Source organism: Humulus lupulus, chromosome 5 (genome assembly GCF_963169125.1).
Source record: "Humulus lupulus chromosome 5, drHumLupu1.1, whole genome shotgun sequence".
In the NCBI taxonomy this organism is placed as follows: Eukaryota; Viridiplantae; Streptophyta; class Magnoliopsida; order Rosales; family Cannabaceae; genus Humulus; species Humulus lupulus.
This window is the reverse complement of record NC_084797.1, coordinates 238,331,402-238,346,166: the sequence shown is the minus strand read 5'-3', so window position 1 is coordinate 238,346,166 and position 14,765 is coordinate 238,331,402. Positions and strand designations below refer to the sequence as shown.

Below are 14,765 nucleotides of genomic sequence, written 5' to 3'. Positions count from 1 at the left end.
GTTGGGATGGGCTCGAAGTTACGTCGCAGAGGAGGTACGAAATTGCACCTGGGTGTAGATGATGGGGCTCGGGCGGAGTTGGGGTCTCGAACGGTTAGGGCTCTGGGACGAAGGGTCGCAGTGCTGGATGGGGTCACGGTTGGGGTCGCCGGAGATGGAGGGGATTACACCGGCCGGAGCTAGAGGGGAAGGTGTGGCTGGGTTTTAGAGAGAGAATGTGTTTGTATGGCTGAGTTTGGAGGGAGAAATGGTTTGTGTGGCTAGGATTTGAGAGAGAATGGTGGAATGCTAATGTATTTTGATTTTAAATTTGGCTTCCATATTTATTCAGCTATTAATTGTGTTTTTCATACTTTGTTTTTTTTTTTAATAAATTTTCTCATACAAATTAGCAAAAGTATAATCCCCATACTTTTACACAATGATGGCATAAAAACCATATTTTAAAAAAATTCCCTTATTAAAATTGCACACTTAACTAAATAAAATCATTTTAATTAAACACTATAAATTCATTCACATTAACATTGTAATTCCATTCCCTCGAAGGGGACTAAAAAAAGATAACACCCAAAGAAATAAGAAAAGTAAATCACATAAGAGTCTCATAAACTAAAGTCTCCGCTCCAATTTATCAGCACAAATGTGAACCAAGTGATGGTTTGGCGGAGCAGTGGCCTTGAAATCATAGGTGCAAGCATGTTCCTCCGGCAAGCGATGGCGGCTGCAGTAGACGTTGCCGCAACGACATGAAAACCCGATCAATCCAATCTTCTTGTTGCAGTCCTTGCATCTATTCTTTTTGGTGGCTTTCAAATCCTTTATAGGGTTATTATCAGAAACACAAACACCACCATCACCATCATCATCTCTAGTAGTGACTGTAGAATTAGGTATTATTATTTCATGTGTAAGAAAGTTGATATAGCACTTAGAGCACATGTTTTGAGTCTCAGCACTTCCATAAAATCCACACCCCTTTGTGCACAGTATCGGAAGAGGAAGATCAGCCATGATAACCAGTGAATTTTCAAGCTAAATAATCTTGGGAGATTATTATTTCAGAGAATTAAGTAAGTGTTATCGTTGAAGAGAGTACTTACTTCACTGCTAGTATTTGGTTAATCTTTTTCTCTAGTGTTTGATGTATATATATAGAGAGGTTTGGTATATGTAAGTTGATTTTATTTTACATGAATTAGTATTTCAATTTTAATCTACTTGAAATATCTGTAAAGATCTATTAGATTTAAATTTCTCTGTTATTATTTGTTATTTTGTGAAAGGCTTGTATGTTTTTTTTTATAATTAGTACATTTGTATACGATAAGAAAAATAAATAGAAAAAATGAATGAAAAATTTATTTAGTTTGTTAAAAAAAATTTAACAATCTTAATAAAATTAAAAAGAAAATAGATTTGATATTTTTTAATAAAAAAAACAAATTATTTTGAATTTGAACGTATTTATTTGTGCTCATTAACAAAATTGAGAGAAATTGAGGGAGGAAATTTGAAGAACCTATGCAATGTGAAAAATTAATTAATTAATTAATCAAAATTTTAAAAATAGATAATTGTAAATTATAAAAATTAAGCTGAAATATAATCTATCTAGATGAAAAATAGAACAGATTTGATATTTTTCAATCAAAATCAACTAATTTGAATTTGGAGGTTTAGGATTTATTTGTGTTCAACAACAAAATTGAGAGATATTAGGGGTTAATGTTTGTTTGGACATTTAAATTAATTTGACGTTAGGTTTATCTGTGATGAAAAGAAAATTGGGGGAAAACTTTCTAGGACCTATATAATATGAAAAATAATTAATTAATAAAAAAATTAAAATGAAATAATAACAACAATCGGCATCTTAAGATTCCATATTAGAAAAAAGATTTTTGAGCACATAAAATCAATATTATTTTCTATGATATTTTTTCATACAATAGTTGGATTACATTACTCCTTCCTGAGTGGTAAATGATATGGGTAAGTGTAGTTTTTTAGATTTTTTTTTCTTAAAATAACTAATTTTATTTAAAAAAAAACTATCAATATATAAAAAATGTGTAGCTAATGGATTATTGGTTTAATATTTTTTCTGTTTTTTTTTTCAACTATAACATAATATTAATTAATTATTTTAAAAAATAAATACATTAATTAATTAAAATAGAATATTTTCTAATTACGTTTATTTGAGTTGTTTTCAAATTTAAAAGAATCATATTAAAATTATTCGTCTTTAAAATATAATTGGAATATCTTATGATAATTTAATAGATATTTATTAAAAAATAATAAAGAAATAAAAAATACTGCAGATAATTGAGATATTTGCATACATCACGTCATTAGACCTTTTTTCCTCTCTTTTCCTTCGTTTAATTTTTTTTCCTTCATCAAATTGATTCATTAAAAGTAACAAAATTGTAAGTTATTGAGATATCAAAACATCTATATACTTTTTTTTTATCAGTTTTACTGTTAATTTTGCTAACATTAATTTAGTTCTTAAAATATTAAATATAAACAAGCAAACATGTGTGTTACACACAAATTTCGAGAATAAAATAGTAGCATTTAAATGTAGGCTCGCAAGTGAAGATATCAAAAACATTAAAAGTATTCAGTATGATGACTTGTATTGATATTGAAAATACATATAAGTGTCATGTCACTAACACTCAAGCATGCCATATGAGCTCGAAAGCAGAGATTCCCTCCAAAAGACAACATCGACGGATTGATCAATGAGAAGGCAACGTTAGTATTATGTGAGCTCGAAAGCATGTTAGATCAAATGTATGTATATGGTTATAAATTCCTATTTTTATGGGTTTAGTTATAACCGTGTGTAAACAACCTATTTTTAAGGGATATTTGTTTTAAGTAATGCATTTAAATGTATTTATTTAAATACATTTGTATTTAAAATTCAAATGAGATATGTTGTAGCTTCCTTAAAATTAAGGAAGAATATTCTGTAAACCAAGTCTATAAATAGTCTGGATCATAGTCATTTAGGAACTAAGCACAAATTGCTACTAAAAACTTATGTGAAATTGCTCTTAGAAGCTTTAACGCAAAATATAATAAAAGTGACTCGTAGACGTAGGTATATTTAACTACTGAAGCACGTAAAAATCTCTAATTCTTTTTTTTTATTTATTTTTGTTTGTAAGTGCTCTTCTATATAATAAGTGTGCAGATAACGGAAATATTTGGTTTTAACAGTTTTTTTATTTTTTTTTCGTTAATTTTAACGGAATATTCTTATATATAACAAAATATTCTTATATTTAACGGTAGATTGTAAACATGATTTAAACTTAAATCAAATTAAATAAATAAACAAATTAAAATAAGATATTTTTGACATATTTTACAATGACAATTATTTAAAAATAATAAAATTATATGTTTTATAACTTAAATAAAATGTAATTAAACTTAAACTTCTAATATCATATTAAACATATAATATAATTTACTATCAACTAGAAACAAATTTCTTTTCAAAAAAAAAAAAAACACTAGCAACAAACTTAAATTTAAAATCCATGTATAATATTAATATGATTGAAGCTCTTTTTCTTTATCAAATTCACCAAAAGACATTTCGAGTTACAATAGAAACTAAAAATAGTTGATGCAAGTATATTACTCTACACTAGGACTTTTTCTATTTTTATTTTATTCTATTATTAATTTATTTTTAAATATTATTGTAATTTGTTATACCCAGGTTTCGAGCCATAGTAAATATGACCTCGAAAGCTAAGTTCGCATTAAATGGTCTCGTGAGGGTTAGGGTATGCTCTAGGATGGTAAATCGAGCCTGCAAAGTATGATATATGATCTCGAATGTGGTGACCTCGAAATGATCTCGATCTCGAAAGGTAGCCCCGAGAACACCCTCATCTTCAGGAACTTCGGAGCATGGGTCTTGAGCTCGATGTACTATCTCGAGAGCAATGTTAGCTCGGGAGATGTCAGTGGCTCGCACAATGACATGAAACCTGAGATGCTAAAGCCTTGGAGAAACGTTATAACCACCTTGAATATCTACAAGTATTGTAAACATGAGATGTAATCCTCATTTATTGATGTAAATCCCCAAGAATTGTGGGATATTATTTAGTCAGTTATGCGTTCCCTGGTCTTCAGGGACGTTTCCTTTTTTATCTGATTAAAGGCATTTAAAGCCATTTATTTTATTCACAAAAGAGTAACTACCCAAAATATGTGGGATAGTATTCTGCATCCTTCTCTATAAATAGAGAAGCCATGCACCATTGTAAAGGACCGAAGTTCTGATCCTTGGGAGAAAACTCTGGAGAATTCATGCTAAAGAATTGTTCAGAGATAATCTTGAGGTTAATAACAGAGACTCGTGGACTAGGCAGATTTAACTGCTGAACCACGTAAAAAACCGTGTGTTTGATTCGTTTGTTTCTTTTGGCCATTGTCTTTAATTGTTTACGTGCTCTCTTCTTTTATCTGTTGACAAAAAACGGCGTCAACAGTTTGGTGCTTTCATTGAGAGCCTCAAGCATCCATCCCAGAGAGATTCATGGCTGCAAACAATCAGAACACTCCTGAAGAAAATTACCCAAGGCGTCCTGGAAAACAGCCAATGGAGAACCCGGACGCTGATGAAAGGAGTGGGTCCTCTGATTCCCGGGGACCACCTCCACAACCAAGGGATGAGGACATGTACTATAACCCTGAACGTTATGTCCCTATTGTAGAATTGGAGAATCGGCAGCTGAAACAGTTGTTGGCAGAAGCCAACAAACGTAACGAGGAGTTGACTGGGATAGCCGCAGAGGCGCAGGTGGCTCAGCCCCCACCTCCGCGCAAAGACCAAGTCCCTCCTCCAAGGGACGTGCACGTTCCTCCCCGGAGGCCCCATGGACGTCCACGAAAAAATGCTGCCACAAGGAGGCCGGCACAACCTCCAGCACCAGCAGAGCCATCTGCTCCTTCTAGGCCTCAGAGGAGTACCCGAGCTCGGGTCCCGCCTAATCCACCTGTGGAAGTGCCTGCAGGAACTGAGAACAACCGAGCTCCTACCGAGCCTCGGACTCAGGTTCCTGGTAGTGCACCGAACGCAACTGGCCCATCTCGGGCAAATTCTGGACCCTCTAGGCCGAGGCAAGGACGACAACCACCGTCACCTATACGGTTCCCTCCGTCTCCCATAAGATATCCTTCACCTCCCCGCAGAAACGCTCAACCTAGTCGAGATCAGGATCAAGGGCGTACAGGGGAAAGACAAGGAAACAGGGAGACGTTCTAGGAACGGAGAGGCGCGCCATCTGAGAGAAGTCAGACGTCCCGATCTCGCACTGCGGAGACAAGGCGACGTAGAAAGGATCCACCACGAAATGACCGATCAATGAGTTTCACCAATGATGAGTCCGGAGAAACTAGGTCCGTCAGTAAACACGACCGGGGTCGTAAAAATGCTGGAAATCACAAGAGTCATCCTGACCTGCGAAATCATCTGAATCAGAGCAGGGGGAAAGGAGATCAGACAAATCCGGATCTAAGGAATCATCTGAATGGGCGTAGAGATCCCTCACGGAGACGCGAGCCTGGGATCGCGATTAATGACTATCAATTCCAGGCACCATTTAAGGACCCAGTCCAAGAAAGGATTGATCAGCTCGAAAAAGCCTTTAGGCTTTTGAAGAATGAACGAGGGAGTGGTCGGTACGAGGACTTTGATGAGGAGCTCGAGCCGTTTGCTCCCAATATTTCTAACACTCAGTTTCCTCAAGGGTTCTGAATTCCTCACGTCCCAGCGTTTGAAGGAAAAACCGACCCATGTAGCCACCTAAGTACATTCAACACTATTATGAGAGCCAGTAACGTAGGTTACGAGCTCAGGTGCATGTTGTTTCCGACATCATTGGCCGGACCTGCCAAGAGTTGGTTCGAGAAGTACAAGAGACACTCGATAACTTCGTGGGATCAATTGTCTAGAGACTTCAAGAAGCAGTTCCGGGCTATGATGGGAGTCAGACCAGAGGCGTCCACTTTGACTAACGTCCGGCAACAGCCGGGTGAAACACTGAAAAGCTACCTGACAAGATTTAATCTAGAGGTCGCCCGAGCACGAGATGTGGACGACAGTGGGCATTTGATGGCTATCCGAGCTGGTGTGTTGCCTGGAAGTGCCCTTTGGGATGACATGCAAGGGAAACCGGTGAGGTCAATAACCGAGTTTAACAAGCGGGCGCAGAGATTTGTCAATGTAGAGGAGGCGAGGTCAACGCTAAAAGCAACCTCGCAAACCGAAACTACAACGATAAACATTAACTCCGCCTCAACCTCGGCTGATCCAGTAACTTCACAGCCTACCTCAGAGAATCCCTCTAAGAGGAAAAAGAGCGAGGGAAATAACCCCGAGGCTGAAGGGGGAAAGAAAAAGAAAGGAGAAAGGTATTACTCCGTATATAAAGTACACACCGAGCTCAACGAGTCTCGGGAAAATATCTACCTGGCTAATGAAAACTAGGTCCCCTTCAGGCGTCCGGACCCTATGAGGAATCAAAAGTCCAAGAGGGATTCCAGCAAGTATTGCCGGATTCATAGGGACACCGGACACACAACTGATGAGTGCCGACAGCTGAAGGACGAGATCGAAGGGTTGATCTCGAGAGGTTATTTCCGGCAGTATGTCAAAAACCAGAATACTGGACAGACTACTGCCAGCCAGAGAGTAGCTGCGCTTCCAGCAGCACAGAATAATAACTCCCGATCTCGGGAAGATGACAGGCCTCCGCCGATAGATGGAGAGGACGTAATAACCATCTCGGGAGGTCCTCATCTCGCAGGACGGGGTAGAAATGCTCAAAACCGATATGTGAATGAGCTGAAGACAGGGGACGGGTCTCCTTATGAACCCGAACCAAGGGCACCAAAAAGCCAGAGGGTTGAAACTCAGCCTATAACCTTCACCGAGGAAGATGCCTCCCATGTCCAGTTCCCTCATCATGATCCACTTGTCATCACCCTGCAGCTCGCCAACAAAAGAGTGCGCCGAGTTCTCATAGACAATGGGAGCTCAGTTAACATTCTTTATAAAGCAACACTAGAGAAAATGGGACTCTCCCTTCGCGACCTGAAGGCTTGTGCAACCACTTTGTACGGCTTTTCTGGAGAAGGAGCCGCCTGTATGGGGTCCATCGAACTCCCTGTGACCTTGGGAGACTATCCAGTCTCGGTGACCAAGATGATGGAGTTCGTGGTAGTAGAGTTACCATCTGCCTACAATGTATTGCTCGGGAGACCCGCCCTGGTCGGGCTGGGGGCAGTTTCATCTGTAAGGCATCTAGCCCTTAAGTTCCCAACTCCGAGCGGGGTCGGAACATTGAAAGGAGATCAATTGGCAGGAAGGGAGTGCTACAGCATTTCCTTGAGAGGAAAGAAACAAACGAGCGCTCAAGCACTCGTTGTCATACAAAATAAAGATGGGACAGTTCTAGAAATTGATGAGGAGATCGATCCGAGGATTGAGGAAAAGGTTGACCTCCAACCTTTGGAAGAGCTCGAAGAGGTTCAGCTCGAGGAAGCTGATCCCTCAAAGAAGGTGAAGGTCGGGAAACACCTCCAAGACGAATCAAAATAGCAATTAATTTGCTTTCTGAAGAAAAACCAGGATGCCTTCGCGTGGTCACACTCTGACATGGTGGGAATAAGCCCTAATGTAGCGAGCCACGCATTGAATATAGACAAAAGCTTTCCCCCGAAGCAGCAAAAGCGAAGGCAGCTGGATGAAGACAGAAAGAAAGCACTAAAGGAGGAAGTGGACAGGCTGAAAGCAAATAATTTCATAAGGGACGCTTTTTACCCTGACTGGGTGGCCAATCCAGTGTTGGTCCCGAAGCCCAATGGGACGTGGAGAACGTGCATTGACTACTCGGACCTCAACAAGGCCTGCCCAAAAGACTGTTTTCCCCTGCCGAGAATTGACCAGCTCGTAGACGCCACGGCGGGGCATGGTCTGATGTCGTTCATGGATGCCTATTCTGGATATAACCAGATTCCCATGCACGCCCCCGACCAAGAGCATACGAGCTTCATCACAGATAAAGGGCTCTACTGCTACAATGTCATGCCATTCGGACTCAAGAATGCCGGAGCCATGTACCAGCGGCTCGTAAACATGATGTTCTCAGAGCAAATAGGGAACAACATGGAAGTTTATGTTGATGACATGCTTGTAAAGTCTCAACTTAACAAGAACCATGTTGATGACCTCGAAGAGTGCTTTGGCATGCTCAGAAAGTACAACATGAAGTTGAACCCTCAGAAGTGCACTTTTGGGGTGTCTTCAGGAAAATTTCTGGGTTTCATTGTCAATTCTCGTGGGATCGAGGCTAATCCCGACAAAATAAAGGCCCTGATCGAAATGCCTTCGCCTCGGAAGCATAAAGATGTTCAAAGCTTGACTGGCAGGATGGCAGCTCTGAGCAGGTTCATCTCGAAGTCAACGGACCGCGGTCTCCCATTCTTCAACTTATTGAAAGGAAGTAAGAAGTTCGAATGGACAGATGAGTGCGAGCTAGCCTTTCAGGAGCTCAAAAAGCACTTAGCCGAACCGCCCATCCTATCAAAGCCTGAGACGGGGGAAGTACTGTTCCTATACCTCTCAACTACCGAGCACGCGATAAGCGCGGTGCTCGTGCGAGAAGAAGAGAGAGTACAGAAACCCATCTACTATATCAGTAAAAGATTACTGGGGGCAGAGTCAAGATATCCACCGATGGAGAAGCTCGCCCTCAGTCTGATCCACTCGTCTCGCAAGCTCCGCCCTTACTTTCAGGCACATCCTATCCATGTACTAACAGATCAACCATTAAGGCAAGTCTTGTCTAAACCAGAGGCGTCTGGTCGACTCCTAAAGTGGGCTGTTGAGCTCGGACAGTTCGAGATCACCTACCATCCGAGAACGACCATTAAGGCACAAGCGTTGGCGGATTTCATAGTGGAGTGCACCGGTATAGCCGACGACGAGGTAACAACCACGGCCCACGAGCTGTGGAAAATTTACGTGGACGGGTCGTCAAATGAAAATGGAGCGGGGGCAGGAATTATTCTGATCACTCCTGCAGGGAGAAAATTTCACTCTGCGTTAAGGTTCGGCTTTAAAGCATCTAATAATGAAGCTGAGTACGAGGCTTTACTTGCGGGACTACGAATAGCAAAAGAGCTCAAGGCCAAAGCTATACATTGCTACAGCGACTCCCAGCTCGTGGTTAATCAAATCTTGGGAGAATACCAGGCTCGGGGCACAAAAATGGCAGCTTATCTGGAGAAGGCAAAGTCCGCATTAGAGTTTTTTGAGTTTTATGCAATCGAACAGGTTCCCCGAGAACAAAACTCAAATGCAGATGCCTTAGCTCGTCTCGCCACCACCGCCGAAAATGAGGAGCTGAATGTTGTACCCGTAGAACACCTGTCAGCACCCAGCATTACTGAGCCTGACGAGGAAGATGTGTGTATGATCGAGACAGAGCCGACCTGGATGAGCCCGATAGTTGAGTATCTCGAAAATGGAATTCTTCCAAAAGATCGAAATCAGGCTCGGAAACTAATGTATCAACTTCCTCGTTACACCATCCTGGACGAGAGGCTATACAGAAGAGGGTATTCCATGCCATTGCTCAGATGTGTAACTCCTCCCGAGGCGAAGAAGATTATTGAAGAAATTCATGAAGGGTTCTGCGGAGACCATACCGGGGGGCATAGCCTATCCAAGAAGATTATACGCCAAGGATATTTCTGGCCAACAGTTAAAACGGACTCTTTCGAGTACTTGAAAAAGTGCGACAAATGCCAGAGATTCGCCACGATACCCCGAGCTCCACCTTCCGAACTGACCATGTTGACATCCCCATGGCCTTTTGCGGTATGGGGCATCGACCTCATAGGCTCGCTCCCAACTGGCAAAGGAGGAGTAAAGTATGCTGTGGTCGTGGTTGATTACTTCACAAAATGGACGGAGGCTGAACCATTGGCGACCATAACTTCGAAGAAGATCCTAGATTTTGTGGTAAAGAGCATCGTATGCCGATATGGAGTGCCAAGAAAGATTGTGTCTGACAACGGAACCCAGTTTGATTGCGACTTATTTACCAACTTTTGTAACAAGAACGGTATAATAAAGAGCTTTTCGTCAGTGGCTCACCCTCAGGCGAATGGTCAGGTCGAAGCCGTTAATAAAACTCTCAAAATTTCTTTGAAGAAAAATTTGGAAGAGGCAAAGGGACGATGGCCTAAGGAATTACCTCAAGTCCTTTGGGGATATAGAACTACAGCTCGGACATCAACTGGACATACCCCATTTTCTCTAGCATACGGCTGCGAGGCAATGTTGCCCATTGAGGTAGAAATTCCAACGATTCGAACTCAGATTTACGACCAAAGTTCCAATCATATTCAGCTCGGAGAAACCCTAGACTTGATCGAAGAAAAAAGGGAGGAGGCTCAGCTGAGAAATGCTGCTTACCAGCAACGAACCACAAGATATTTCAATAAAAGGGTTCGAAGTCGAAAGTTCGGAGTAGGAGATCTGGTATTGAGACACGTATTCTTAGCAACCCGAGATCCAGCAGCAGGAGTACTCGGGCCAAACTGGGAAGGACCATAACAGATAGAATCAGTCATCCGCCCTGGCGTATACAAACTTGCGAGATTAGATGGGAGCCTCATACCACGAGCATGGAATGGCGAACACCTTAGACCTTATTATCAATAGTATAGGAAAAGTGTTGCCTGTAACCATGAATTTCTATCCACGTTAGTTTGTTTTTGAATTTCATCAAATAAAATGTCTACTTTGTTTCACATGTAATTTATTTTTATCTTTGCAATCTCTCTTAATTTAATAACCTATGGTCACACTCATAGGATATTAAGGGGGCATCATTGGTATACATACCACCAGCTTAAAAAATAAAAAATATATATATAAAAAAAAGAAGGTATTTGGATATAACCAAATACGTGAGCTTAGATAGTTCGGACTTAACCGAGCGAGCTTAGATAGTTCGGATTTAACCGAGTTATCAAAAACATTAAGTATTTGGAAATAACCAAGTACGCGGGCTTAGATAGTTCGGACATTACCGAACTACCAAAAACCAAAAACGTTTGGAGTTAACCAGATGTGCAAGCTTAACAGGTTTGGAACAAACCAGCCAAATTATCGATCGATGATAAATGGGAGCCTAAACCCATCACGAAATATGTCGAGATTGAGGCTGGAACATCTTAAAGAAAAATAGTTTCGAACTCATAACCTCGGAGCTAAGATACTAAGGATGAGGAAAAGTGACTAAAAAGATAACCAAATCATTCATATTACATACCATATAAGTACTTTCGAGTTCATGGTTAAAGTAATATCCGACCTTGATAAGTAACGAGGTCGGAAGCGGATAATTCGAATAAACTATGCATGAATGCATCGAATTTCGAGCCTAAATCCAAACTATGTTTGTATGCATAAATAAACATAACCGGTCCATCAATTATAAAAATGTGCAAAATATTTCGAGCCAAGAAATGTAAGCATATAAAAGAATAGTAAAGGGAATTGTATCAGCCCCGTGGGCATAAATTAAAATAATTACAGAAATAATGGGACGCAGCCCCGAAAACTGATCTCCCCGAGGTCAGATTCAGTGAAGAGGAGTCTCCTTGGCCTTCTCAGCATCAGTGGCACCGGACCCCTCAGGACGAATAGCATGACTATCCTCCTGAGCTTCCTCCGAAACGGTACCCGGAGCAGCCTTTTCCTTCTCGAGCTGCTCAGCCTTCTCTTTCTCAAGCCGTTCAGCCTCTTCCTTCTCGAGCCGAGCATTCCATCGTTCAAGGAACGGCGCCTCGTGGGGACCCAAAAAGCTGGTGTCCAGCTCTTCGTTATAAGCCCACATCCGGTACATGGCTGAGTCGACCGCCGTTTCCTTCTTTTCTTTGTACTCGGCAGTAAGGCGAGCTTTGACATCCTCTATAAGGTCGAAGGTGGCGGTCTTGTCTTCCTCGAGCTTCTTATTGGTCTCCCGAAGCTGGATGTTATCTTTCTTTTGCTCCTCGAGTTCAGTTTTCAGCTTTCCGAGCTCCTTGGCCATTTCCTCACGCTCCTTAACCACTGCCTCGAGCTTAGTATTCGCCGCCTTCAGATCATCATTCGCTCTAAGGTGGAGGTCCCTCTCCTCTTGGGCGAGAGTCCTGCTCGAATGGATCTCGTTGTTCAGCTCGTAATTGAGCTGGGCAGTGAAAGCAAGAGCCTGAAAAAAGGAAGAAACCACCATTAGCCTCGAGACAGTATGAATGTAAGCAAAAGGAATATAGAAGGATACTTACCGCGGCAGTGTGCTCGATACTCTTCTCGTACAGGACAGTGCGGTCTCGGGTGCCAGTTAGGCACTGCCACTGAGGAGCCTCGAAACTGCCGTAGCTCTGGCCGATCCGGGACATGACATCCGAAATCAGCGTAGATCCATGAGGTCCGGCAGCGTTATCCACCACATATGAGTCCATATGGGTGGAGATGGTTAGCTTCTGAGCTCGAGAAGCAGAAGGTCTCTTGGCGAGCTGAGCAGAAGACGTTTGACCCGCCACAGGAGGTTGGGATTCGACCACGGCAGGGACACCAGCCTGCGAGGCCGGTGCCACCGCAGAGACAACGGCCTGCGAGGATGGCATCGTCGTGGGGGCGTTAGTCTGGCCAGTTGACGCAGCAGCAGAGCTCGAAGCCGGCGGGGGAGGAGGAGGCGTTTTCCTAGATCTCTTGGAGCCTTTCCCCGGCTAGCTGGTTTTCAGTCCCCCTGCCCGGGGGCGTTTGCTCCTCTTGGCACCCGCATTGTCGATAAGGGCGTCGAGGTCGGAGTCCATATCGCCTGCACAAGTCAACACAGTGAGTCAGTAAAAGAGGTGTACAAGTTACTTCAGTATCACAGACGTATAGAATGATGGTAGAAAAAACCTAACTGGAACTTTCCCCCGAGCTTGAGCTTGGGGACCATGAAATTCCCCCGTCTTCAGAAGAGGCGGGGGGAGTGCCTTCCCTATAAGTTGGTGATAACCTCGAGAGGTCCCTATAGTCATTGGTCCCGTACTGCACCGCTATCCCATTCCACACCTCGTCCGTGGTGTACATGGTATCATATTTCCCGAGCCCACTATCAAACCTATGGACACAGTCATCTACCCAACTCCATATGTAGAAGTGGTATCTATCCTGTGGGCACGAGACTAGTCTATTGGGCCTGTGTTTTAATAAAGTGGGGGACCACATTCGCGAAGTAGGAAGGGTTTTACCTCCACCGGAGTCCGAACTCGAGGCTTCGTCATTGGCCTCATTTCCCGACCGCGGACTTCTCGAGCGAATTGGGAGAGATGCTTTCCTTTCTCTCCTCAGAGGAAGGATGCCTGTGGGCAGTGGCACTTCCTCCCAGCATTCATATTTTTTACTGGACCAGTCAGAGGTTGACTGGCCCTGTCCCAACAACCCACAAGCTCGTAGCTTGTCCTCATGTAATAGAAATGAGAGAGACCTCCTGCCATAGGGGAGTCGGAGCAGGGCCTCTCTGTGCTCCTTCATTGTTTCGTCAGGGGTGGGACGCTGAAAGTTAGCTGAAAGACGAGGTACATTTCAACTAAATATGGATTTTAGGGCTAAAATTCTGAGCTTAAAAATAGAAAGTAACGAGAACACTTACGAATCCGCCTGAACGAACGGTGTCGAGACGGGGACAGACCGTCTGTCCAGAAAAAAGCCTTCTTGAAGTCAGGAGGGTGATTCGGAAGATCTTCAAAGATCTTTGTCTCTTTGGGGTAGCTCGAAAGATAGTAAAAACCATCTCCTCCCCGAGCTCGGGAGGGATTACTCTTCAAACAAAAGAGATATAAAATCTCTTGGGGTGAAGGCCCTGTCCACCCCAGCTCGTGAAACAAGGACCTCAGGGTAGACAGCACCCTGTATGAGTTGGTGTTGAGTTGGAATGGAGCCAACCCAACGAAATCAATGAAGTCTCTGAAAAAGGACTTCAGGGGCAGCAAAGCTCCTGCCCTTATATGTTCCTGGCTCCAGGCCGCGTATTTCACACTGGAATCGCGGCCCCCAGGAGCGAAACAGCTCCGTTCATGCCTTGTCGGAGCTCGAAACTTCAGTGTGTCCAACGAACTAAGGCCATGGAGGGCCAAGATATCAGTTATTTGGTCGGAGGTGGTAACCGAGCTCTGGTAGAACTCAGCTTCGAACATCTCCCTCCTATGCTGCGAAGACGAAGGCTCCGCCATTAAAGAAAATTGGAGTGCCCCCGGATGATATGCAACCGTGACTTTTAACGCAGGGTCGAGGGGGATTGGCCTAGGTCCTGGGTTGGGCTCCGGGTAGATGGCCTCCCGAAGAACTCTTCTCTTCTTTTCGATGACCTCGTCTATCTGACGGCGATAGTGGGCTCGAATGTCCTCTTGCTCGCGCGCAAGCTCGTATTCTTTTATCCGACGCTGATTCCGGGCGAACAGCGTTTCTGGGCTCGGAGATTTAGGCTCGTAAGGGATGGCTCGCAATGACCCCCACCGTCTTTCCAGATTCTGTGACATCTAACGAGAAAGAAAAAATGGTGAGGGCCATGCATGCAAGAATCACGAGCTCGATGGTATGAGCTCGGGGATTTAGGAAAAAAAAAATTAAATATTGGGACCCTTACTAAAGAGTCAGAGCGTGTGTTCCA

At 43.0% G+C, this 14,765-nt stretch overlaps 1 protein-coding gene across 1 annotated transcript; it reads right to left on the bottom strand.

Annotated features, from left to right (window-relative positions):
- Positions 1-612: 612 nt before the first annotated feature.
- On the bottom strand, positions 613-1,014 carry LOC133780130 (uncharacterized). The gene has a single exon (XM_062220005.1). The coding sequence runs from the start codon at positions 1,012-1,014 to the stop codon at positions 613-615; it is 402 nt and encodes a 133-aa protein (XP_062075989.1).
- Positions 1,015-14,765: the final 13,751 nt, after the last annotated feature.

Excerpts from the sequence above, each read along its gene's own strand:
- LOC133780130 (XM_062220005.1), bottom strand. The coding sequence starts at position 1,014 with ATGGCTGATCTTCCTCTTCCGATACTGTGCACAAAGGGGTGTGGATTT.